The following is a 26,475-nucleotide window of genomic DNA, read 5'->3' as shown; positions in this document are numbered from 1 at the left end:
TTGTTCTCTACTACAGGTTTTTTTTCTGTTTACTTTATAAGATTGTTCTTGCATATGTGTGCGCACGCATACCTTAATTTTAGAAGAATCACTAAATCTCTTTTATGCAAACTTAAACACACATGAAAAGAGGGATTACATTATGTATTCTAACTGTTAGTGGAACTTGGTACTGAGTGAATAAACTGTATGTTAGTGGCTGTGTACTTGCATCTAAGGTAATACTGTCCTTTCAGGATTTTATACTTTTATACTTTATACAAACTGCCAGTCTAGAGTAAAGTCCCACAGATTAATTTCCATTAAAATGTATTTGCGTTGGAGAGTAAAACTTACCTAATACCCAAGGAGATCTTCATGGAGCTATTGGCTGTTTTCTCCCCTGCATTCAACAGAGGGTGGGAGGCTTTGTTCGTCAGTCTCAATTGCTCCTAAAGTCCTGCCTTTTCAAGTCCTCTGCCATGGGCACCTTAGGAGAGCTCTTTTCTGAGGTGGATAATGCAGCTACTTGTTCACCTGGGAGAGTACCATGGTTCTGCTTCATTAAAGGCTCCCTTTTCTTGCCAGATCCCTAGGGCTTACATGCCACAAAACATCCAGAATATCTCAGCTATTTGTGTGTCTCAAACCCTTATTAGTACAACAAACCTAGTTGTCTTTCTTGCTGCCCCACTTGCCTCATGTATTGTCTATTAATGAAATACATTTGTGTGTGAATTCATGAATGAGGATCTCCTTCAACCTTAAATTACCATATCTTCTTTTGTTTCAGGGACAAAGCGCCGGGCCAGAGAGAATGTGATTACTCCATTGATGGAATCAATAGATGTATTAGAGATATTGAGCAGGCTTCCCTTGCAGCAGTCAGTCAGAACTTGGCCACAAGGGATGACATCTCAGTTGAGGTAAGGCAGACTGCACTGTAACTGAGTAAAATTAAGCACTCCTACTTGTCTTCTGCTTTTCTTCATGTCAGAAGGAAAACACTGGAACTAGGAACTATTTTTCCCGTTAGAAGGCTCTTAAGGCAAATCCGCAAATTTGTTCATGGGGAGACTGATTTCTGGCCTAATCTGGGGTGTTTAATGGTGATGTTAATAGGGCTTTAAGATAGGAAAGGTAGTGAGGCAAAATGAAATTTGGGATGACATTGACATTTGTCTATTGGGGAATGGAGCTTGCTTAACTTGTATATAAGATTGTACGATGGAGGAAAAAGCAAGGGAACCAGAAATGCAGATTAAATGAGTGTTTTGTTAAGGGTGGATGACTAGATGCGATTTTAGCAGCTCATCAGAGCAGGCCTGAGGGACATCATTTTTGCATATTTGCTTTTGTGCCTTAATACTAAGATATCATACATTGATCAACTGCTAGAGTAAATTGGACCGCAAATAGCACAGTCCCACAGTAAGCATTCCACATTGCAAGTGTTCAATATATTCATGAGAGAAAAGCTACTAATAATTACTCATAGCATGTAGTGAGCACTCTGAGTGATAAACTTCATATTTTAAGTAAAGTTCCTCATTAATAGTAAATGTTATCACTCTCCTTGTCTCCTACACAAAACAGCTTTACAGTTGCTTCCAATTTTAATGAAATCGGTATGAAGTTCTTCTCGCTCAAATTTGCCCTCTCGCATTTGCACATGAGTGGTTATTTATTTTCAAGCTAAGCAGCAATGCTAGATACACCACTAAAACTTTCATCTTCCTGAAGTGGCTCATAAGAAATAAAAGTGCATAAAGTTACCACAAAAGTGGGTTTAGGGGGGTTTTGGTGGTTTTTTTTTAACAACTTAATTCCTCTTTCCTCTTGTTAAAAATGTCCATCCTGTTTTGCACCTTGCTAATAATGTTTAGAAGTTTGGATAAGCACTACTCAAGCGACTAAGTCTTTTTTAAAGCAATATGTAAATAAAGCAAATCATAAAGATGCTGTTTTATTTCTTATTTTTTTGCAGGGTGAACTAAATCCTGCCTACCAAGGCATTAACTGCCTTTGAACTAGAGGGAAATAGTTCTAGTATTGGCATTTCTAACACCTGTCCTTCTTTATCCATATGTCTCCACTACCGTATTTTGGAGACCAGTCCATATCTCCTACTTGGAGATTACTTATTTTTCCATTCCCTTTCATATCAATGTATATGGAGTCCACAATGAAAACTTTTCCTCTCTGTGCTGCATTGTTGCCTAGAAAGTGCTGATTCGTGTTTAGCTCAGCTGTCCTGGTGATTTTTCTGAGCAGTCTAATGTCATTAAATCGAAGGCACCAATAGCATCACTTGTCATGTTACTACTGTAGCAAGAAGTGAATGGAGGAACAGGCAGTGCAAGCTAGAGCTGGAAGGAGCTTTTTTTTCACCTTGCCTCATGATTATGTACAGCAAACAGCCTCTGTCAGGGCACACTGCAAGAGGGGAAGATAAATGTGGAGAAATGGACAAGCATGTAAATAAAACTTACTAGTTTGCATCTGCTCTTTATACCGTTGAATGTGGTTTGACAGAGTTCTTTGCAGGTCAGCTGGCATGAGGGTATCTTGTGAAATAGTGTGGCTCAGTGAATGAATTGCTGTGGAAAGAACTGACAATGTCTCTTTTTGTTAGGCTTTACAGGAGCAGTTGACATCAGTTGTTCAGGAAATTGGGCACCTTATTGATCCCATAGCAACAGCAGCTCGGGGAGAGGCAGCTCAACTGGGACACAAGGTACTTCGTCCTGTGTTTATTGTAATTTCTAAAGTCTTGATTCCTTTGAGTGTATGGAATTGTCTGTGTGTCAGTAATGAGACAATGGTAGATGCTACAGTGTGTTGTAAGCTTATTCACATTACACTAAAAATGTACAGGGAAATATGGGTTGGGGAAAAGATCTTGGATTCCTAAAGGCAGAAAATATAAATCAGAGGCAAAAATTGTTTGAACCTATTTGCCTAATTATTGCAAAGTGCAGGACATGCAAGATTGCTCACTGTCCTTGGGCTACTTTGATACACAACCTAATAGCTTCAATTCCTGGCTACATGAGGGTGAATTGAGGACTGATCTTTGAAGTTAATTCTGAATTTTTAGGGTTTTTATAAGTTTACGTGCATTTTTAAGTAATTATTTCATTAAAAAAATGTCCTTTTCATTCTTTTCATTTTGGATTTTAATGATGCTTTTTAAAATGTCTGCTTCTTTATATCCCGAACACTGTGAGTATTGAGTGCTTTTCCTGTTAACATATAGCTAGGTGTTTTAGGACTTATTTAAAAATGTCTAATTATGTGTTGAAGACCTCAGTCTATTGCATTAATACTTGCTTAATTGCAAAAATGCCTATTTTTAGATTAATGTATCAACTATGCAGGTACTTGGCAGGTGGAATCATTAAAAGGTGGTATGTCAATCCACGGTAAGGGGAGGAGGAGTTAAATCGGTCTTTGACATTACTAGTGCTAATCAGTGTTAAAATATCAGTACAGATGTACGGTATAAAAAACCTAAGATGTAAAAAGGACATGTTGTGCAGCTGATTTTCAAGCTTCAGTAGCTTACCTCTTTTAGACTCTTGGTGTCCTGCCAAATTTTCCTTTAGAAATCTAGTCATGGGTGAGTTACTGAAAGGCCAATACAACTTGTATCAATTTAAAAATTGCCAAATGTATTTAACTGTAAAAGAAGCATGGAGTGAATTCATTGTTTCATTTACTAAAGTATTATATATTCATATTTAAACAGTCTGACTAGGGAAATATTTAGATTTTTAGATAAATAAAATTCTCACAGCAAAATGACTGACAAAGTATTTTGTCAACTACAGTTGGTTAATAAGATACTAATCCTGACTGGTTAATAACTTAGATTGGTTAATAATTAAATAACAGCATTTTCATATCATGTGCTCCAAAGAGCCGTAGGAGACACATTAGAAAGCCGCAGTCTGAGCATGGCTGATCTAGATGGAAAAGATGTGTGATATTAAATGGTCATCTCCACCCTCTTGCCCATGCATGGTCATTCTTTATATACCAAATAAACCAGCTATTCTCTATGTGGGAATGTCCACTGTTTTAAATGAATAAAGTGATACAATTTCCACCACTTCCTTTGAAAGACTTTGCCACCATTTAATAGATCTCACATTTAGGAAGTCTCTCTTGATATTTGGCCTAACTTTCTTTACTTTGATCCTGATTCTTGTTTGTTTTTGTAAGCAGAATAAGGAAGAGGAATTACTTGGATGTTTCCAGGCTTCAAATATTAGTTGACCATTATCCATTTAGTCAATGGTTTAGTGAATTAGACATAAACATCTTTTTAGCTACATTATGTTTTTATGTACTACTGATTTTTCTTCCTAAGCCAGTCATTACAGAAACTTAATCACTTTTGTAGCTCTTCTGAGAAGTTCTTTCACTTTAATGTCTTTCCATTTCTGTAAAGGGCTGCAGAACTGTGCTATATTCTACATGCTGCTTCAGCAGTGCACAATGGATTGCTATTTATGTGTGTTGTGATGTCTTACCTTGAAGTAAGCAGGTCCAAAGTGGTACTGACTTCCTTGCCAGCAGCTGTGATAGATTCTACATCACAGGCAATTTTTAAATCAAGATAGGATATTTTTCTAAAAGATAGATTCTATCTCAACAGGAATTAATTTAGCAAAGTCCTATAGTGTCTGTTTCAGAGGAGGTCAGACTGGCCTCAGAATATTTCAATCTTTTAGGAGATTTAAAGCCTGCTCCTTCTGGCTTACTTCTAGAGTGGAACCAAGACCATTCATGTTGTAATGGTTCTCAAACTTTGTATTGGTCTTCCCTTTCACACAGCAAGCCTCTGAATGAGACCCCCTTATAAATTAAAAACACCTTTTTAAAAAAAAAAAATAATTAAGGCTATTATAAATGCTGGAGGCAAAGCAGGGTTTGGGGGTGGAGGCTGACAGCTTGTGACCCCCACATAATAACCTTGCAACCTCCAGTTTGTCAAATTTTCATTTTATGTTGTTCTTATTTGCTTTGGTTGAGTTGTGTGTCAGCCAGTAGTGGAAGGTCTTCAGCAGCATAACAGTGAATTAATTGAGTAACTTGGGGAAAAGATGAGACTACATGAGGTTTTGAAGAACCTCTCAGTACAGGAAAAAAGTCAGAATAAGGTAGCTCAGAATAAATCACCAGTGCAATTGGTCTTGAGGTACTGCAATGAAATATATACAAAGTGTTGATTCCACTTAACCTCTATTGGACAACTTCTGTCAAACTGTTTTTGTTAGTCAGTTGAGAAACTGTTTATTCTTCCATTTAAATGTTATTTATAAGAACCACCTCTGTTTCTACCTAATCCACTCTGCTATACTTGTTACATGCTTGAATCTCTTGATGCTTACTATCTTAAGAGTATACGCGTGTGATGTGGCCACTTCACCCCCTTACAGACCTGCTTATTTGTGGTAGAACAGCAGACTATATCCTGAGGCAATATTAGCCTTTCAGCAAAATATAGCATCTTCAAAAATGTTTCTAAATTATTCAGGTCTTTTTTGGGTAAGACTTAAATGAGGCTTTCAGAGAAATTTGTTTGTTCCTTCATAGAGACAGTAACTGCCTGAAAGATTCAGAATACAGACTGTCTATCTGAGATCAAATTAATCTCTTCTGAAGTTCCAGGTGCAATACATTCTACTCTGTTTTCTGTTGTCTGCAACCAAAGATGAGAAATTCCAGCGTTTAATTACAGATCCTTCCCCATGTGGTGGAGGAGACTGTCTTCATTTATGCCCTTAAGTACTGTCTGACTTCCATGTCAGTTTTGAAAACAATTGGATCTGATGTCAGAGTCTCACACGCAAAGTTGAGAACATCTGAGAGAGAAGCATTGCTATATTGCAGCGTTCACAGCTGAAGAAGAGATGGAATAGCTTAGGAAGACATTAGAATGAACTATATTTCATGCTAATCTGAAGCATTATGAAGGTGTGCTATTCAAATTATGCTCAAAGAGCAGCTAGAGATCTCCTTGATCTTAATTAGAGAGGGATGTTGTCTTCTCTCGGAAACTGGATCACAAGCATTTCATCATCTCTGTTGTCTTAGGTTACGCAACTGGCAAGTTACTTTGAACCCCTGATTTTAGCTGCAGTTGGTGTGGCATCCAAGATGCTAGATCATCAGCAACAGATGACTGTCCTGGACCAGACAAAGACACTAGCAGAATCTGCCCTCCAGATGCTGTATGCAGCCAAAGAAGGAGGAGGAAATCCCAAGGTATAGTAAGTGTGTAATGAAATGGGAGCGGTCATTAGAAATAGTCATCTGAAATGAATCCTGCTGTGGTAGAGTGGAATCTAGAAAGTAGCAGTGGACAATAGGATTGTATGTTGATTATCAGATATTTTATTTTCTCATATGGTGAATTGCAGATAAGCCCCTCTGCAAGTTTGTTGTTTTCCTAAGTATTTAAGTCTTTGTTGTTTTCCTTTCAATTGTGAAAAATAAAGGCAAGCTAAGATTACTAGGGGAAAACTATATTCTGACTGCTGTGTGAAGTATTATGAATAATATTCTAAGCATGCACACAGAGTTTTAGTTACATATGATATAGAAAAATGCTTGTATATACATTAAGCATTCATCTTTAATGTATGCTAGCCTGGCTTTGTGTCATTAATTTATTTAATTACTGCCATAATTGTCATGGTAAAGGACAGGCAAATAGAATTTTGTGCAGGATTTCCAGGTATTTGAGTTTTGCAAAGCTGTTGTAATATATAACAGTATATTAAGACCTCCAGAAAAATGTATAGCCAATAAGTCTTTCACACATTAGATGTTAGCTGAACTGATGAGTAACTCAAAGATTTTGCCTCATTTATGTTTTTGTTAGAAGAAAAGGAATAACTTGATTATAAAATGGCTCCCCAAGTATCTGGAAAACACCTTAAGTATTTTTTTAAGGATCGGGAAAGAAAGAATACATAGTAACAGAGCCAGATATAATGTCCATTTAATTTAAAGGTGATTAGATTATAACAATGCTTGCTCAATACATGAATAAAACATGTCTCCAGTTTTCCAATGTTGGAGTTACTAATTCTACAGCCTGTCACTACTGATTTACAGAAGCTGACACAAACAGGATGGACACAAATTATCACTGTGTACTTTCTCTCTCATTTGATTGAAAACATAATTTAAAAAATCTTATTGCTTAACAAGATCCCTGAACAAAACAGGGATTGCATGTTGTGTGAAGGTGCTTCTGGGCTTAACAGGGCAGAGAGAAGGGTTGGCTTGGAGATACAAGCACCAGGTTTGGAACACTTAATTTGAATCCTTTGAATCCTGACAGGGTCAGTTCAGCCCATCCTTTTGAATAGTCAGTAAAATACTCTTTACTGTACAGACAGTCCTCGGACTTATAACACAATTGGTTCCTGAAAATTATGTTGTAACTCGGAACCTCAGTCCACTCCATTGTGGGACCGAGCAGCGTAAAGTCAAAACCAGTTGTCGTAAATGAAGTCAGAGTGCCAGTTCAGAAGTGTCATAAATGCCGTTCGTCATAAGTCGAATGTTGTAAAGTTGAGGACTGCCTGTAGTTTATGCTTGAGGGTGTGTGGGAGCATGGGACACAGTATGCTCAAGACCTTAAAAGCCAGTCTTGTTGGCTTTGAGATTCCTGGGTACTGATTGCAAGAGCATATCTTTGGCCAAAATAACTTTGTATTTTTACCTTCTGCCTCTGATGTTCTTTGGGTTGTGTGCTGCCTTCTTTTGGTCAGCTGCTTCTTTCCAGCCTCATGAAGGGTTTGCACTTCCATGGTGTGTTCTGCATATGGTTTAGGAAGTATTCCATGTAGATATTGCCTAACTGGTGCGTGTAAATTGTTTTTGAACTCTGAGGCTTTCAAATGGTGATAGGGCTGATGGGTTTAGAACAATGTATCTACCTTACACACAGGCTAACACACTAGTACCCATGTAGAGACAGTCAGGTGCAAAAACTTTTCCTTTGTATCTGAGCCAAAACTCATTGAAGTCAACAGAAGGATTCTTTTTGATTTCAGTGAATTCTGGTTCAGGTTCCTTATATGGAGTCCTGGCTGGGCTGGGGAGGATGGGACTCTCTTCCCCTGCACAGCATCCAGGGCCTCATCAGACCTACCCCCAGGTTTCTTCCCCGGCTGTAGGAAGTTCTGCAAATTCCCTTCCTCCCTCCCTCCACCCTGTGCTTCCTGCACCCATAGGTTCTCAGCTGCAGGGGGAGGGATCACTGTACAGGGAGCTACTTCTCCATCTGCCCAACCCCCGTGCATCCAGACTCCCTCATACCCAGACCCTCCCGGCGAGCCTTACTTCCCCACTGCACCAGAGCCCCATTCCCCTGTACCTAACTACCCTAACAAGCCACCTGGATCTCCACCCTACCAAGTCCCAACCAACTGCACCTGGATCCCCACCTCAATGAGCCCCACTCCCCTAGCATCTGGACCCCCTCCACTGAATTCCCCACACCCAGACCCCCGCCCTCACTGAGCCCCAACCACCTTCACCTGGATGGACCCCCCTGCAGAATCCCATTACCATTGCACCCAGAACTTTCCAACAAGCCCCTGTGCATCCAGATCTCCCCCACCACCACCACCTGGATTCCCCACTGAGCCTCCCACACCCAGATTGCCCCACACAGAACCCTCTCAACCCACACCTGGATTCCCCACCACCGCTAAGCCCCTCCACACTTGGATCCTGCCTTGCTGAGCCTGCCTGCCCACACCTGGTGCACCTGTCACAGAGAGGCAGGGCCCTGGGGTGTTTCTGGGACAGGCCCGGTCCTTGTGCTGTGTCAGGGTTGGGTGCAGCCTCACTGCTGAGTCTGTGTCCTGAGGGTAGAGGAGCTGCACAGTGATCTCCCACCTCTGCCCAGTGGCCTGTGCTCCCCAATGCCAGGCTGGAGCCTCCACATTTATTTAACAAATAAAATTTTGCAGAATTTAAAAATATTGTGTGCATAATTTTTATTTTTTTGGCACGGAATTCCCTCAGAAGTACCATACTTCAGAAAGACCTCTCAAATGACATGGGACCAATGTTACTTCATGGTGGGCACTAGCCTCCACAGATACTTGCCTTTTGGGCTGAGCAATGGTGGTGCCATTGTCTGTTGGAGGCAATGATCCCATAGCAATGGTGGTGGGTGGGGGGGTTCTTCCAGTGTAATGCAGAATAGGATGGGCCTTGGGTTTGCTAATACCCATTGTCTGTCAGGTGACCCTTTCTGGATGAATCCACAAAAGGTCATTGACATCTGCAGAGTGATTTTATGGAGGCATCTAAATATCCATTTCCAATCTGAACTGGACTCTGAACAAAGGCATGGAGGTGAGAGCTCCCTATGGCATTTCCATTCCATAGAGCCATTCTGTCCACATATAAGTCTTCTTTCCTTGCACTGTAGAGTTTTAGACTCTTGAGCACGCCTCTCAGAATGTTTTCTCAGTGAGACTTCAGAAGTTGACCGAGTCCAGTTGGTGTCCTCAGGTTTGTCTGCTACCAGCTCTTCTTTCAGAGCAACTGCAGTTGCACAGTTTAATCCCGTCTACACTCACTCCACATTCATGCAATCTGAATTGCTCATAGTACTTCAAAAAAAAAAAAAGTACAACAACCGTATGGTATTTAAATAAATCGGATGGTGATTGTATGTTTCAGCTTATGTTATCTAAATCCCACAGTGTGTTCTAAAATTTGGTAGTGAGCATAATTGCCTGTTGACTTGTTTCTTCTGCTGGGCTTGCTCTGATTGCCTGTTGCCTCATCACTCACATTCTGTACCCGTTAGACATGGACATTCTACCACCAACATCACCTGTTAGTCTGTTATCTACACTACCCTTCCTCCTTATGCCAATTCTTCTGTCCATGGCTATATCCCCTCTTACTTTGTTTACTTCCCTCTCAAGGTTAAATTCCAGCATGGAGATCTCCCGAACATGTCCCAACCATCTTCCCCAAATTTCATCTTGGCGAGCCTCCATCCTAGAAGTCTATTTCCCTCCTTGCTCAGGTGAAGTCCATCCCGAGAGAACAGTCTTCTGTCCGTAAATGCTTGCCGATGGCCGTACATCCCAAAGCCCTCCTTATAGCACCACTGCCTGAGCCATCTGTTGATCGCCATAATCTTGTCACACCATTGTCGCCCTTCTCTAGGAACCGGCAGAATCCCACTGAAGATCACCTGAGCCTCGATTTCCTTAAGCATCTTCCCCAGTCTGGCATAGTCTCCCTTGATACATTCCAGAGAGTATCTAGCCATATCATTCTTTCCCCAGGAAGGACAATCAACGGATTCTTCCCCGCTCCTGCTAGTATCCTTTTCAGCCTCAGATCCACATCCTGTATCTTAGCACCCGGCATACAGCACATCCTTCTGTTCTCCCGATCAGCTCTAGTCACAGGCCTATCCTTCTCAGTAAGGAGTCCCCAATCACATAGACCTGCCTTTTCCTGGTGACAGTGCACTTCTCCGGTCTATCTCCCGCACCCACCGGCTGCAGGTCCTCTCGATTCCTATTCCCCCTTGCAGTCCTCCTGGGGCTTATATTTGGTGTTGCCTCCATTGACTCCTCCCCTCCTCTTGTAGGACTATCAGCTCTTCTCTTTTTCCTTGCCCTCTCTCCTTCAGTGACCACCTGCTGTGCCCCTTCTTCATTTTCCAACTCTGCAAACCTGTTCCTGAGCTCTATTTCTCCTTCGCTGGCCTGTCTTTTCCTCTGCCTGGTTCTCTTAGTCACATGCTTCCACCGTCCACTTTCCTCCCCCAGTAGTCTCTCCTCTGAATTCTTTGGTCCTGCTTCCATCTGCACATCTGAGCTTATCCCTTCAGCCCCCTCGTGTCTGTGCTCCATCGTCTGCTCAAACCCCCTTCTGAACTCAACCAGAGTTTGCACCTGCATCTCCAGTCCTTGGATCTTCTCTTCCATCAGCTTTATCAGGCAGCACTTCATGCAGACAAAGCTCTTTTCAGGTGCCCCCTCCAGGATCATGTACATGCCGCAGCTTCCACATCCAGTCATCCTCATTGTGTCTTTCACCGCTGCCTCTGTATCAGTCATGGCCTTCCCACCTGACGCCTGGTTGTCAACACAACACAAACCCCCAGCAGGCACCAGACCACCACCCTATCCCTTGACTTGCTTGTCGGTTCCTCTGTCTTAGTCTCCCCTGCACCCTCCCCCTGGAAACTCCCACTGAAACTCCCCTGTTTACAGCTCTGTTTGCTGGCTCCTGTGCTGCTGCAGCTGTCTGGGCAGAGATGATAGGCAAATACAAATGCTGTATCCTCGATTGTTGGCAATACCAGGGAGCATCAGCGCTGATATTTAAGGACTCCTGCAAGAGTTAATTTAGAACTTAATGCTTAAAAAAATACTGCGTTAGCTTGAGCATATCCCATGCAGTGCCTCCAGGTGAGCCAATACTTGCATACGTAGGCTTTTATACTTCACTTTGCCACACACACACACGTCTATTGTGTAGCCTGGAAAAGACTTCTGATCAGTGCAGCCATTGTTTATCCTTTCTGCTGCCTGCGATTGGCTGCTCAGTTTACGTTTGTATAGTAGAGTGAACAAAGATGCTTCCATCTGTTCTGAAGATGCCTGACAAGGAAGTCTTTTCTGAAGCTTGTTGCGTCACTGAAATGAAATACAGAGGAGGAACAAATGTAATAAATAAGGAACTGCTGCCTGATGATTCATTCAGACCAAACAGTGCTTCCAGCTTTACAATTTCTATATTTTTAGTTGTTTCATATCCCTACAAGATGCTAAATCTCTTCAGTGTGCACAATACCTAGATGTTGTATCTGTCACTGAAGATTTGCCTAAATATAGCTGAAGCACAGGAGGGAAGATGTTACCAGCAAAAATGCAAAGAGAAATGGTGGAGGTTGAAGGCTGAACTAGATATGCATGAAGCTTCTCACTGGACTTAACCAAATCATCTGAGCTATTCTGCTTGCATTCAAAAATCAAACTTTGTCACCTTATTCCCTTTATGTAAAAGAAATTGCTTCATTATCTTTGGGCTGTTTGGGGGAAGTGGAGGGCTATATTTTCCCTTGAAACATTTTTACCAGTGCCATTAGCTTTCCCAGGAGTTAAGAGTGTGCATGAAGAGGAGATGAGAGCACAGTTCATTTATGCATGCTTTGTAAGGAGGTATTGGTATTTCTGCCAGCTTCAGCTAGTATGTTTGGGTTGGGAGCGTTGAAAATTCAAGGTGTACAGGTCTCTGGAAAATATCTCAAACTGAAGAGAAAAAAAATAATGTAGATTCAGCTGAAAGAATTACATGGCCAAGAAGGACTAGCTCATTCCCTTTGGTCCCTGTATTAGCAGTAGATCAACAGGCATATTACTATGCCTCATCACAAGCATATACATTAAGCTGTTTATAATAGCGATGGGTTGTGTGAATTACTCATCTGATACACTATATTAAGTAGAGCTGGTCGAAGTAACTGATCAGAGAATTGTAGTCCCTTTTTTGTAGTTCAAATTTTGAATCTCTTTTGAGTTCTAACAATAATCTGGTCCAAAGCACATTCAGCCTAATTAATACCGTTTCTAAAACATGCTGAACTGTTATAACATACTTTTATTAAACCTAATAGTGAATTGCTCTCATTTTCTTAATTTGTCAGTCACATTTTTGAAAGCAGTAGATCAGGGATCTCAAACTCAAATCACCACGAGGGCCACATGAGGACTAGTACATTGGCCCGAGTGCCGCATCATTGAGACTTTTTTCATACAACGATACAAAAGTATAGTAAAAAATGAAGAGTAATATAGTCTGCTATTAAAAGTTGATGTATTCACTTTTTTAAAACTGTAATGTGAAAAGTCAGTGCTCATTTTGACAGTCATTTCATTTTTGGCCATTTAGCTGGCAGTGTTTCGCATCAACCAGAGCATCAATATTAGGTTTGATATCCTGAGATGAAACCATTTTCAGTGTTGCTTGCAAATTGTACCACATTCCATACAAAAAACTATACTAAGAGAATGTTAAGGCTGCACAGTTAAACACACGTGCCAAAATTAGGGTTGCGCACACAACTTTTTCTCTGCCCCTTTTGAGACTGTGTTATCATGTAATCTTTTAATTACAGGGTCATGTACTGTTTTTCATATAATATGTACCTTTTCTTCTACACCCTTAAATTGTATAGCATCTTACAGTGATTTTTCTACTGACTTTTATTGCATTGTCACAGTAGCCCAATATATGCTTACTAGCAAAGGATTTGCCACTAAGCCACTCAAGTTTATGGTAAGCATCAGTGAGGGTGGACAGATGTGTGTTGTGATGGGAAGTTGTGTTGATTTGTGCCTGGGTTGTGTTGTGCTGGGAGATTTTGGTTGATTTGTGTTGGTAGCAAATGAGGGGTGTGTACTGGGGTGAGGGGCTATCTGTATTTGGACTTGCTGGTTGTGTTGTTGTGTACATGGTTGTGCTGATATGTGAGGTGGCAGCTAGGCACAAGGGTGTGGCAGTCGGGCCAAGTAATCCACCATCTGTGACGTTTCCCTCATACAACCAATGAAATTGTAGCATGAAAATTAGCTATTGAGTAAGGGTGGTGTTTGGTTGAGTTATCTCTGATATCACAATGGTCTAGTACGCTTGGCACAGCAGAGATACACACCTTTCTGTAGTTGTACACCAATTGTCACATCAGAATAGCTGAGAACTTCAAAATTGGTTGGTAACAGACTGCAAAACCCCCACTCCACCCCTTCCATGAGGCCCCACCCCACCCATGCCTCTTCCCACCCCCATTCCAACCCCTTCTCTAAAGTCTCCACCCCCTCCCTGCCCTTTTTCCATCCCCTTCCCCAAATCCCCACCCTGGCCCTGCCTCTTCTCTGCATCCTCCCCTGAGCGTGCTGCATCCCACTCCTCCCCACTCCCTTCTGGAAAGTCCTAGCACTGCCAAACAGCTGATAGGCAGCAGGAAGCACTGGGGGGTAGGCGGAGGACCATGGACGCGGCATGCTGAGAGGAGGTGTGGGAGGGGGGCTTGGCTGCCAGTGGGTGCTGAGCACCCACTAATTTTCCCTGTGGGTGATCCAGCCCTGGAGCACCCACGAAGTCAGCACCTATGGCAGGCCGCACGAAATAACTCCACAGGCCACGAGTTTGAGACTCCTGCAGTAGATGATCCAACAGTGTTGAAGAATGAGGTTAGGAAGGAGTTTTTCTGAAATGTTTCTTTTGCCTGTCCTGCCCTTACTATTACCTAAGGTTTTTTGAACCAAGATAATTTAAAGCGTATTGGGTCCTCTTCATCAACTCTACTTGACCTCAGTGTGGCCTATACGATAAACCTTGGGTACCTTGAGCAACAAATCATTTTTGTCCCCTTCCCTCCCTCTCTTGGTTTGAAACCTTTTAACTGCTCATCTTCCACCTTTGGCTGAAGCTTTACAGCTTCCAGGCTGTGGGGAGTGCTCCAGGCCTTATCCCCAGCTCTCTTCTATATTTCTTTTAGACCTCTAGGTCACCTAGTTGCTAGCTTAAGGCTTGGCTTTATCTTGGCTGTCTTCACTCTATCAACTCCTGGCTATAACTTAAACTCTCACTGAATTTCTCCTTGGTAAAAGATTGTCTGTGGTTTTGTGTGTGTTGCACGCTCTCTCTCTCACTCACTTTACCTCAAACGTCTAAATTAGCTCCCAAGGCCAGAAACCTTGGAGTGATCTTTGGCTCTGGCCTTTATTCTTTCCTACATCACCCTTGACTGTACATCTCGCTGTAGGATTGTATTGGTACTAAATTCAAATTCCTCATTGATTTTTAGTCTCTCCCTAGCCATCTCTGTTTTAAGTTACCTTGTATGTCTCCACTTTCTCTCAACTCAAACACAGCTATTTATTGCTCATTCTTTCACTCTACACTCACTAGTTCTAGGTTCTTCCATTTATCTCTGCACTGGTGGATGGCTCTTGTAGTGATCATTTTTAGCTAAAATGTTTGAGGTGTAGTCTTAGGAACCCCAGAAGCTAAGAACTTGTGATTGTTTTTGCTCTTACCGCTGTGATGGAGGACAAACTACTTCATCTCTCTGCTTCACTTCTAAAACTGGGGTAATGCCTCCCTCACAGGATATTGAGAGGATTAATGTAGTCAGTGCTTCAGCAATACTTAAAGGTGGAAAACATTACACACTGCTAAATATTTACCCATCTGAAACAAGTGAAACACTGGGCCAGTCTGATATCACAATGATAATAAACGCAACGCATTCTGTTGTTTAAGTCTTGCCTTAAAACTTCCTGTTCTCTTCAATTTATAAGTGACTGAAAAGCATGTAATCCTGCTCTGCACTGGAGATTCTGTAGAAAAATGAAATTTAGAAATGCCCACGTTAAAGGAGAGTGTGTTCTCCTTCCCGTAGCATCTCTTATTTTCTTGTGTTCTTTGTGTAAAAACAAAAATGTGTTTCTACCTGGATTTTCTGTTTTCACTGATTATATGGTTCAAATGAATAGCAAACGAGCTTGTTGATGTAGACCCTAATCATATGAGATGAGGGTTTTTGATTACAGAACTCTGGATTAATTACCTGTGTCAAGAAAGATGGCTATGAAAAGAATCTCTCAAGACTCTGAATTCCTACCTAGTGCTTTGGTAATTGCACATGTGTGGGATGCTTTCCAAACCTAGTATGTGCAAAATGTTTTTTCTTTCTGCTTATTCTTTAATCTGATTTTCAAGTTGAGTGGTGTAAACAGGCTATATTGAAAGACTTAAGTGCCCTACTTCCTTTCTGGCAGGGACCTTAGCAATGCAATTTTCAGTGTCCTAAATGTTTAAAATTATCCCTGCTGAGTGGTCTCCATTGCTTTCCTCAGGTACATAATCAGTAAAGATTAAGCATGTTTGACCCATACAGCTACCATTTATGACCAGGCCTTTTCTGAACCGGTTTAAAACTGGAATGATCTGTTGCCATTCTTTAGCTTTATTTCCACTGCATTTACATGGTGATTGTTTTCCGTAATCTGTTGTCACGGAAAAGGGCTTGTTCTGTTTTAAACTACTCTGAATTTTGGGTATATTCGGTGAGTGAGGCATGCTCTTGTTTAAAGAGGCATTCTCGTTCATATGAGATTGATATGTATCATGAATCAGTCTCTTTCCTATTTCGCTTGAAATGAGATTTTCAAAGAGGCATGGTTAAAACCACCACAAGGCGCTGCCATAATAGACTCATAGACTTTAAGGTCAGAAGGGACCATTATGATCATCTAGTCTGATCTCCTGCACAATGCAGGCCACAGAATCTCACCCACCCGCTCCTGTAACAAACCCCTAACCTATGTCTGAGTTACTGAAGTCCTCAAATTGTGGTTTGAAGACCTCAAGCTGCAGAGAATCCTCCAGCAAGTGACCTGTGCCCCCTGCTGCAGAGGAAGGCTAAAAACCTCCAGGGCCTCTGCCAATCTGCCCTGGAGGAAAATTCCTTCCTGTAAGCATTATTTTCAGACCAAATGACTACTCCTGCACAGATGAGTTCTTTAATCTTCTCTCTTACTCTCCCCTGTACAGGCATCTCACACTCATGATGCAATCACGGAGGCTGCTCAGCTGATGAAGGAGGCAGTGGATGATATAATGGTTACGCTGAATGAAGCTGCCAGTGAAGTGGGCATGGTTGGAGGCATGGTAGACTCAATAGCTGAGGCCATGAGCAAGGTGAGTATTTGGTACCTAGCAACCCCAAATTACATGGAAGGAAATTAATGGTTATCCTAGATGATAGTGGCAACAATTGCTTAACATTTAGTGTATGTTCCATTATACCACTGAAGTAGTTCAGAGAGCCATATGCTAAATGTTCCTTAAATGGCCAGTGCTAAGTCAGTTCAGCTTTCTGTGCTGATGGAACATGTTGTTTGATATTGATCATAAAGGCCTGAAGAGTTAAAAGTGTTTCTAAATTCTTTCACTATCCTGCATTAAACAGTAAGAGGTGGGTTGGGCTTGAATTTTAAACAAAGCCCTTGCTTTTACTCAGTTACATGGCAAACACCCAAAAAGCATTCATTCAAATTGAAAGTTTATTGATTGAACAGAAGAAAGAAAAATAAGCATTTTGTATTGAAACTCTGTTTGCGTGATTATGCAAACAAACTTAATCAGACCTTATCAAAGCCCCTCTCTCCTTTTGGAGTCAAAATATCAGTGTCTCTTATTTTCAGAGATGAAAAGGAAAAGGTTCTTTGATGAAAAGGAAAAGGTTAATTTTATTCTGAGTCCTAATCTGAAGAGCATTCACTTATCTTGTTTTTAACAAACAGATACAAGGTGAATAAGTGACAGTATAGAAAAGACGGGGGAAATAGGCTTTGATTGATGTTTCTGAAACACTGATTAGTTACGAGTGAATGCTTTGGCTGGCAAGTCAACCATGACACCTGCTGCTTGGACCCTGGTTAGTTACAATCTGGTCAGGGCCATCATTTGGTGGCATCCTTTCTCTTTAGACAAGACAGGTTTGGTTGAATGCAGTATGATTGACTTCAGGATTTGATGCAAAGCCAGGAAAGTTCAAAATAGTGGGACAGCAAATAACACAACAAGGGGATGCAATACAGGATCCTGTGTGGCTTTGCAGTGCTGGTAGTTAGATATTCCCCCGAGCGGGCTGAGGACTGGATATCATAATATTATGATGACTTTCAGTACTCACGGGTGAAAACAAAGTTACTTAAACAAGAGCAAGGCCAGCCTGCCTTCTTGTGGAAGAAAGTCCTTCAGTCTGGTTTACTGCTTCTTTCTGGGGATCAGGGAAGATGCGATGAGACAAGATGAGCTGGGATGCAAAATGGGCTGCGGATGAGAGAGAGAGAGAGAGAGAGAGAGTGTTTTTTTCGAAGTCTCTTTTTAATAACTCAAAAAAGGGGAAAAGTGGGCGGCATAGTTCATCCACTTCATAATTTTATTCACCAATTAGACCTAATATCTATCTCACTCATTTTGTTACATTAACTTCCAGCTCCACATCATCTGTTTTTAACAAGTACAATTGGATTATATTGACGTGGCCTTTTTTGTTTAGATTAATCCTGTTTCTCTGTTTCATTCTCTTGCACCTGTTTAAAACATTCAGTATTGTAAACAACATGACCAGTTTTTCATGGTTGTAACATCTTACAAACTTTCACATGCTTTTTACAGTTAAGGTTAGGGTGACTTTGTTGGTCCAGCAATCACAGCAAACCCTACCATATGAAATCATAAAACTAGGAGACAGTTAGCATTAGTTGCAAAATAGTACTGATGCACAAAATCATTCCCTTTTGTTAACACTGGTGGGACAGGATTATTTTGGAGATCTATTCCATTGAGTGATATGTTGGTATTTAAGAAAACAATCAAAAATTAGAAATTTCAATTATTTGGTCTTGCAAATGAGTTAAACCACCTTGTAAATGAGCATTGGAGTAGTAGTAGTTTAGCATTACAACATAGATTTTTTTCCTCATTAAGTGACTCTCCCTTCTGACAACAGTCTTAGACTAGGACTTATTTTGTCTTATTTGATAAAGATAACAATATACGTAACAAGTTCCTGAAATGACAGGTGATAGAAACATTTCTGATATGCAAAGAAACAAGGAGTACTCTAAAGAGGAAATAATTGTTTTCAGGTATCTCTGTGTACTGGTTGATGGCATGATCCCAATAACTCAGTTGGCTGGAGACATAGTGCTGGGCTGCTTGATTTAATTGCATAGAGGAGAGTCATTTTAGACTGCATCTGCTTTAAATGAAGTTAGCAGCCTGTAATTTTCATTTTTTTGCTTTGATCATTTTTATCTCTGTGTGCTAAGAACTTATTTTCTATCTGCCAGGGTTTGTGTCAAGTCTTCTCTTATGAAAGTCGCCCCCTCTTCCAATTTAATATGTTTTTCCCCTCTTGGAAGACTCTTCACAACTAGGAGTCAGTTCTGAGGTCAGGTTGAATGTGGTAAACATTGCTGGTACAAAACTCTGCCATTTCAGAATTTTGAGATTAGGAGTAACTTCCCTAGGAACTTTATCAATGATTAACGCTTCATTCAAATTCCTCATTCGCTTGTTCATTTTGAACCAACCTCAAAGAATTGAAGCTTACAGTTGAATGAAGTACATGAAGGTCAAAGAGAAAAAAAAACCTAACTAATACGTCGGTGGTTATTTGCTATGGGGAAAAATGGGCAGTTATTTCCCTTCCCCTCAGCCAGGCTTTTCATCAGTCTGTCTTCCATTATGTTTTTCACTTCTTGCATGCTCTCACGCATTCAATTTTTCAGGATATAATATCCCATATAATGTTCTTTATTCTAAAACATCTCCCTCTCTCCCCCCCGTGCAGTTTTTCTTGAATGACACTCTGGTTGCATATCCATATTTAGAGGAGTTTGCCAATTTTAACGCAAAATAACAAGTTGAAAGCTGTTGCATAGCAACCAAGTATGTGGGGCTTTCTAGGAAGAGAAATCAGAAGGATGGGTTAGCAATTATCTTCCCTCGAAGGGGAGTGTCTCAAAACTGTAATCTTTGTTTTCTTGGCTAGGGAACTACCTTTGTAGCAAAAATGCATATAGTAGTCCTATAAATCCTGGACAATATTTTCTATCATGTTGTCTTCTAAAACAAGCTAGTCTGGTTTTAGTTCATGGCAGGGAAAATGAGATAAACTTGAGGAACACAGTGGAGGAAGCCACGTCTGAAGAGTCTTTACCTAAGATAATTAGCAAGTCTGTCTGAGAAAAACATAACTAGTAAACTGGGAGTATGCTAGTCCCAAAAGGCAGGTAGGGGAAGTTTAACTTATTAAGCAAATACATTTTCCATCATCTCTTGCTAACAAAAAAAAATTTAAACAGTCTTGTTTATACTAGGCTTCGTGTTTAATTTTACTCAGTCTCTGGCATTTTGGTGCCTGAGTGGTATGCAGAATGGAAAGTTTGAAGGCGTGACCTAAAGGAATGTTACAGAGACTAGTAGGGTGAAAGATCTGTCTTGTGATGATTGTACATTCATTTTTAGATCTAATGGGCTGCAGGTCAGGGAAACTAAAAGAAAAAAGAAAAAGTGAACTTGGGAAGAAACTCAGGACTTGCTGAATATGTGGGCACTCAACTGCATATTCTATACAAATGACATGAAATTAGTGATGTAAGCTACGAAGCTTTACTGTACATTTGAGGCTCATTTTGTATTTAACTCTGTGTTGTGCAATTGCAGTACTAGACTGAAAAGTTTAGTAATATGTGTGTCCTTAGTGCCTTCCATTGCTTTCATGTTTTCCCCTCTCTCCACAGCTGGATGAGGGCACACCTCCAGATCCAAAGGGAACATTTGTTGATTATCAGACTACAGTAGTGAAATATTCTAAAGCCATTGCTGTAACAGCACAGGAAATGGTAAGAGAAACTAGCAAGTGTTCTATAAAATACCTGGGTAACAGCTATCAAGTATGTGTAAGAAATTGAAACAGCTGTACAGTGTTAATCTTGAACCAATTCCAACTGGAGCCTTTTCTTTGTGACATCGACTTCCAGTTGATCTGTTTTCTGAGTAGGCAAAATAAGGGTGTTGCCACCATTTCCTGGACTTCTTCATTGGAACCTGATTGTATGATGGACAGAAGTGCACTACCAGCAGAGTCATTCTGCTGCATCTCTCTCTGGCTGACTCAAAGTATGGGGCTTTAAATAGTATATGCTGTTCTCTTTACCTTGCTGCCCAAAAGAACAAGCTGTGAAAACAGGAGAGAACACCTCAGGAAGCCTGTGCTAGAACTTGACAGTAACCAAAAGAGATGCCTCCATGAGGAAGAGGGTGGAGGGAATGGGGTAGAAATACAGTGTTCGGGAACAAGCGAAGTGAAGCAAAAAGGAAGTTATGCTGATTACTGGGGAGAGAATGACAGTTAGAAATAGCATTAGTACAAAATTCTATCCACCATGTCAGTATTGATCTGTTTTGGGCCCAGCTGATTTAAACTGTTGTAGATGTTGATATGATTTATACCCCCATCAAGAGAATAATACTTGAGCTGTTCTGTTACTTGAACCTGTCTTGAAACAATGGTTTGACTGTGCCAGAACATTTTATGGCGGAGGATTTCTTTCCACTACAGGCTAAACTAAGACCAACCAATTCATGTCATTAATTTGATCGTGAAGCAGTCTGTTAACACGCCACAGCTGGTTTTAAACAGACTTGTCTAGCCAGTTTTACAATTTAAAAGTTGAGTGGCTATATTCCTCCTACTGTAATGGGAAAAGGCATCAAATTTGGAAGTCTTCGTTAACGGTTTTTTGGCATGAGTTGTATATATTAGTGGAATGTGATGTCAAGTACTTCTCATGAGGCTTACTTTTTATGAGAAACAAATAAAGGTATGTATTGAAACAGCTTTAATCAACTTTCAAATCATTGGAATTTTGTCCTATCATAAGTTTCTTGCTGACCTACATTAGCCCTTTGGGGTGTGATATTTAATTATTCTTTAACTTTATCACTTAATTGAGATCAAACCTTGCAAGACAATTGTTAAATTCATGAAATGAGCAATGGTCAAATTTTTGTTTTCTCTCATAGAATTCCCGGTGATGTGATTCACTTGGGCATAAAATGAAGTGGGGCTGGATCTTTGGCTAATTAGGTCCTTTCTTGATTCTGATGATTCATACTAATGGTTAATATAATAAACTGTATTAATTCGTTAGTAAAGAATACTCTACTTTTTTTAAATATAAGGATAATATTATTGCACGCTACCAAAAAAAACCCTACATAGCTGTGCAAAAAAAAAAAAAGAGAGAGAGCGAGAGAGAGAATCTTTGCAGGTACTGTAGTGAGTTATCATTTCAACAGAGCAGTTAGCTCTTCTCCATGCACATTAGGAATTTGTCTAAGGCCAGTTTATGGTTTTATCCAAAGGCGGGAATGTCAGTCCTTTCACCAGTTTTCACAAGCAGAAATGGAACAATGTCACCTTCACAGAATTGGCAGATATTCCAGGAAAATTTCACTTTTTGTGCTCCCAAATCAGAAACTCTTCATTTTGTATATTTCCAGCCATTTCCTTCTTGCCCCAGAGGTCTTGCATGTTCTGAGAGTTTTAGGAACCACTTAAGATCCTTCCACTCCACATCATGGTGACCCTCAGTGGGGCTGAGGAGGGTCTAGAAGAGAGTGGGTTGCTTAGCCCATCAGTGCCAAATGGAGGGGGCGGCTGTTGTGCAGTGTGAAGCACTCTTCCCGCTCCTTTCTACTCCTCCCCAAATTCACCTACTAAGCTGAGAGTATTGAGTGCTTTTGCAGTCGTCTGCTGTACTGAGGAGTGAATTTCCATTTCTAACTGCCCCTCAGTTACTTTGTGTTCTGTGGGTGCCTAGTTACTGTGGTTCTAATAAAGCATGTTTGCTTGTCTTTTCGGCTCATAGAATTCTAGCTTGAAACTGAATTGCTAAGACAGCAGCGGGTACCCTATCACCGGTGCTGCAAAAACATACTTGTGTGCTTCTAGGCAATGTAGAGTATTAACAAGCTGGTTTTATGCCTGTCATTGTTTTATTGCCTGTTTTCTTTTTTCAGATGACTAAGTCGGTTACTAACCCGGAGGAGTTGGGAGGACTTGCATCACAAATGACCAATGACTATGGGCATTTGGCTCTCCAGGGCCGAATGGCAGCAGTTACAGCTGAACCAGAGGAGGTCTGCAGTTTTTAGACCTCTAAACTCTAAATGCACAGTGATGTCAACATTAAGTATTCTCTTGCACTTTAAAATAGGGGGAGGGAAATGGGGTACGGTAACCAAAGACAGTAGTCCACCCAGTTGCTATAATGCAGCTGCAGTTATCCCCAAGTCTGAGTCTTCTCTTGTGCAGTCAAATATAAAATAGAGTTGCAAGCTTCTGGTAGTAGAGGTGTTTTCTGTGAAACATTTCTGAGTTTATTTAAAAGGAATACAGTAAATATTTTCCCAGATAGGGAAATTCTGTTTACTGTACTTCAGTCTGGTCAGCCATCTGTTTGTCCAACATATAGGAAGACAGTCTCTGTCCCATTGTCACTGGAAATATTAAGTAGTAAGACACATGGCGTGGGATTTTCAGAAGGATCCCACCTGGGCCTAACATTGCATTATAGGCCCCATTTCATGGTTTCAGATCTGGAGATCTGTACTCAAACCTCTCTCTCTTCCAGCAGATTTCATGTTTGGGCCTATTTGTCTTAGCACTCCATCAGTACCTTTTAAAAAGAGTCGATTCAAGCATACAGCACACACAACTAGATTAAAGCTTTAATGCTATTATTTTCTCTGAAGGGAAGGGGGAACTAGTAGAAAACGTTTACATTCCATCTTGTTGGAATAAAGTCCAAAATATTGCTATCTTCGTTTTCATCACAGTTGAATCATAAGTCAGCCACTGTTTGCCATTACAGTCCCTATATATCTTATGTAGGCTATCTAATCTACCCATTTTGCACCACTTTCACTACTGTGGTATATGACCACCGGTGAAAAACATCTGTAGATAGATATTTATTTACAATACAGACACAGCCTAGCACAATACTGTGTATGTATATATACACGTAGGCTGTAACATGCATTCTGTTGCAGCATTGCTCATGCAAAGTGTATGTGAATGAAGAGCTGCGGAATACAGCAAAACATTTTCTATTAATATTTACATTTTTAAACAAGTTTGTTTCTACTGTTCTTATCCCTTTTTATCTAACTTTTTGTGAAATGTCTCAGGCACTAGTTTTCTGTTAGGAATGTTACAAATTAGCAAATATTAGAGGCCAAAGAAAGTAAGCTTTTAATTTCTAAAAGTATGTGTGTTCACACCACAAGCCAAATTTTAGGAGTTACTCACCAAGTCAGAGGACAGAAATATCCAATCAATCGTGAACAGCAACTCAACGTCGATCATCAAATATTTGAAACAAATTCCTTGCAACACTACACAGACAAGAACTGTTCTCCAGAATAACTGGAAAGTTTCCATCTGCTTGCAGGCAACCTGGAAACAGAAAATTGGAGACATTTCTCCAGTTATTCACTACAGATCATTTCCCCCAGTCTCATGATTTGATGAATCACATAAACATACTTTTTTCTCCGCTCCTCAAACCATTTCACATATACCAGGGGTTCTCAAACTTCATTGCACTGCGACCCTTTTTCTGACAACAAAAATTATTACAGGACCCCAGGAGGGAAGACCAAAGCCTGAGCCCCACCACCCCGGGAATCATCTGAGGCTGGGGGACCAAAGCCAAAGCCCCAGAGCTTCAGCCACAGGCAGGGTGCCTGTAACTTGAGTCCTGTCGCCCAGAGCTGAAGCTCTCTGGCTTTGTCTTTGGCCCCAGGTGGCAGGGCTCGGGCTTCAACTTTGGTCCCAGGCTCCAGCAATTCTAAGCCAGCCCTGGCAACCCCAATTAAAACGGGGTCCCAACCCACTGTTTGAGAACCGCTGACATATACCGTACTGCACTGAGAGGGAGATTCTGAGAGACAATAGGAGGAAGGGAATGGTCGTTGTCCTTTTTCTCCATCATGTGTATGGTACTCAGGGCATGATTAAAAATCTTGGAATCAGTGAAGATGACTGCTTTTTCTCTATTGATTCTTAGACTGTTGGTGTTTAGCTCCATTGGCCAGTTACAGTGTCAGATTATCAAGACGAAAGACCTTCACACAGCTTTTAACTTATTTATTACACCTCCCTACTGACAGTTCACTTGAGTTTTTTTTAAATATTCTTGGTGCTGAATAGCTAAGTCAAAATCACACTGAACATTCATTTATGAAAATAGTGCACATTAACTTCAGCTTTAAGTAGAAATAATTTCATTATTGAAACTAATAGCTGCAATTCCTACTTACTTATTAACCAAAATACACGCACAATTATATGTAAACGTATGTAGCAGTACTAAAACTAGCATTGGTTCGTATTTCTCCGACCACACTGCTCAACTCTATTTCAAGATTAATAGTAAATCCGAAATAGTGATGCTTTTAGAGGTATGTGTAGGTTTGGCTATTTTATAGGGATGTGCTAAATATTGGAGAACAAATTAATAGCCAAGAACTTGTGCTAGATTCATCTGTGAATGAAATCGAGGTACTCAGAACTAAGCTTACATACTCCTCAACCTACTTTGATCAGAGTGAAGGAGGAGCCTGTATGCCTTGAGGACAGCTCATCTTGAGAACAAGCAGTTCATTTTTGCATTATACCTCGGGCAATGAAATATTACAGCATGGAGGTGTACATGTTTTTGTGACGTTTCTACTATCTTTTAGAAATACTTAAATTAGACTTGGGTAAATTTCCTATGCTAATCACATAAGACATGTCCAGATTCTTATCCCCTAACTCAGGTCAAATAGTATTCCTCCTTCATGAGTGGTCCCATTGAAGTTGAGGGAATCACGTGTGGATTAAGATGCTACTTAGCATGAATAAGGCATGTCAGAATCTGGCCCTTTATGATCTTTTCAGGAACTGTACTGGTGGACAAGTATTTGCAACAAAAACTGTGCAAGTTTTACGTTTCCATTTATACAAAGCCTCAACATTCTAAGTACCTTCTTTGTCTCCTATTTCCCCTTCCCCACAATTTGTTGCCTATCTAGATAGGGTTCCAGATCAGGACTCGGGTACAGGATCTTGGTCATGGATGTATCTTTCTAGTACAGAAAGCTGGAGCTCTACAGATTTGCCCTACGGACAGCTACACCAAGAGGGAGTTGATAGAATGTGCTCGTGCTGTCACTGAAAAGGTAAGCTGTCCCTTGTTGTTTCATAGATTCAGAAGGGATCATTGTGATCATCTAGTCTGACCTCTTGCATAACACAAGTCACAGACCTTCCCCTAAATAATTCCTAGAGCTAGGGTGACCAGATGTCCCAATCTTATAGGGACAGTCCCAATTTTTGGATCTTTTTCTTATATAGGCTCCTATTACCCTCCCCCCCATCCAAGCTTTTAACACTTGCTGTCTGGTCACCATACCTAGGGCAGATCTTGTTAAAAAAAAATCCAGACTTGATTTAACAGTTGTCAGTGACAGAGAATCCTCCATGACCCTTGGTTAAATTGTTCCATTGGTTAATTACACTCACAGTTAAAAATCTACGCCTAATGTCTAGTCTGAACTTGTCTAGCTTCAGCTTCCAGCCATTGGATCGTCTTATACTTTATACTTAAATTATGATGGGGTTTTCTCAGATTTCATCATTTTGAGGCAGATACACTATGAACACTGCATAGCTGCAGTGGGTCGCTGTTAGCAGAGTGTTAAAATTCAAGATCCAGTGACACTTCCCGTGAGATAGGGATTGCCCTATAGCCCTTGACCAAGGTTCATCCCCTCTCTACCATCCCT

The 26,475-nt window shown here is 40.8% G+C and overlaps 1 protein-coding gene across 4 annotated transcripts in view; it reads left to right on the top strand.

Moving 5' to 3' along the window:
- The window catches only part of TLN2 (talin 2), a 357,752-nt gene that overhangs the window by 274,019 nt on the left and 57,258 nt on the right, over positions 1 to 26,475 (top strand). For 3 of the 4 annotated variants that reach the window (XM_050966960.1, XM_050966961.1, XM_050966959.1), the window contains 7 exons: positions 773 to 905; positions 2,615 to 2,716; positions 6,085 to 6,255; positions 16,612 to 16,758; positions 20,376 to 20,477; positions 22,660 to 22,779; positions 25,723 to 25,869. In XM_050966960.1, coding sequence (XP_050822917.1) covers positions 773 to 905; positions 2,615 to 2,716; positions 6,085 to 6,255; positions 16,612 to 16,758; positions 20,376 to 20,477; positions 22,660 to 22,779; positions 25,723 to 25,869 — 922 coding nt within the window. The remainder of the gene's footprint in view (positions 1 to 772; positions 906 to 2,614; positions 2,717 to 6,084; positions 6,256 to 16,611; positions 16,759 to 20,375; positions 20,478 to 22,659; positions 22,780 to 25,722; positions 25,870 to 26,475) is intronic. The other variant, XM_050966962.1, reaches the window with a different exon arrangement.

This window comes from Gopherus flavomarginatus, chromosome 9, assembly GCF_025201925.1.
Source record: "Gopherus flavomarginatus isolate rGopFla2 chromosome 9, rGopFla2.mat.asm, whole genome shotgun sequence".
Lineage (NCBI taxonomy): Eukaryota > Metazoa > Chordata > Testudines > Testudinidae > Gopherus > Gopherus flavomarginatus.
The sequence above is the reverse complement of the archived record's forward strand: the minus strand, read 5'-3'. Positions and strand labels throughout refer to the sequence as shown.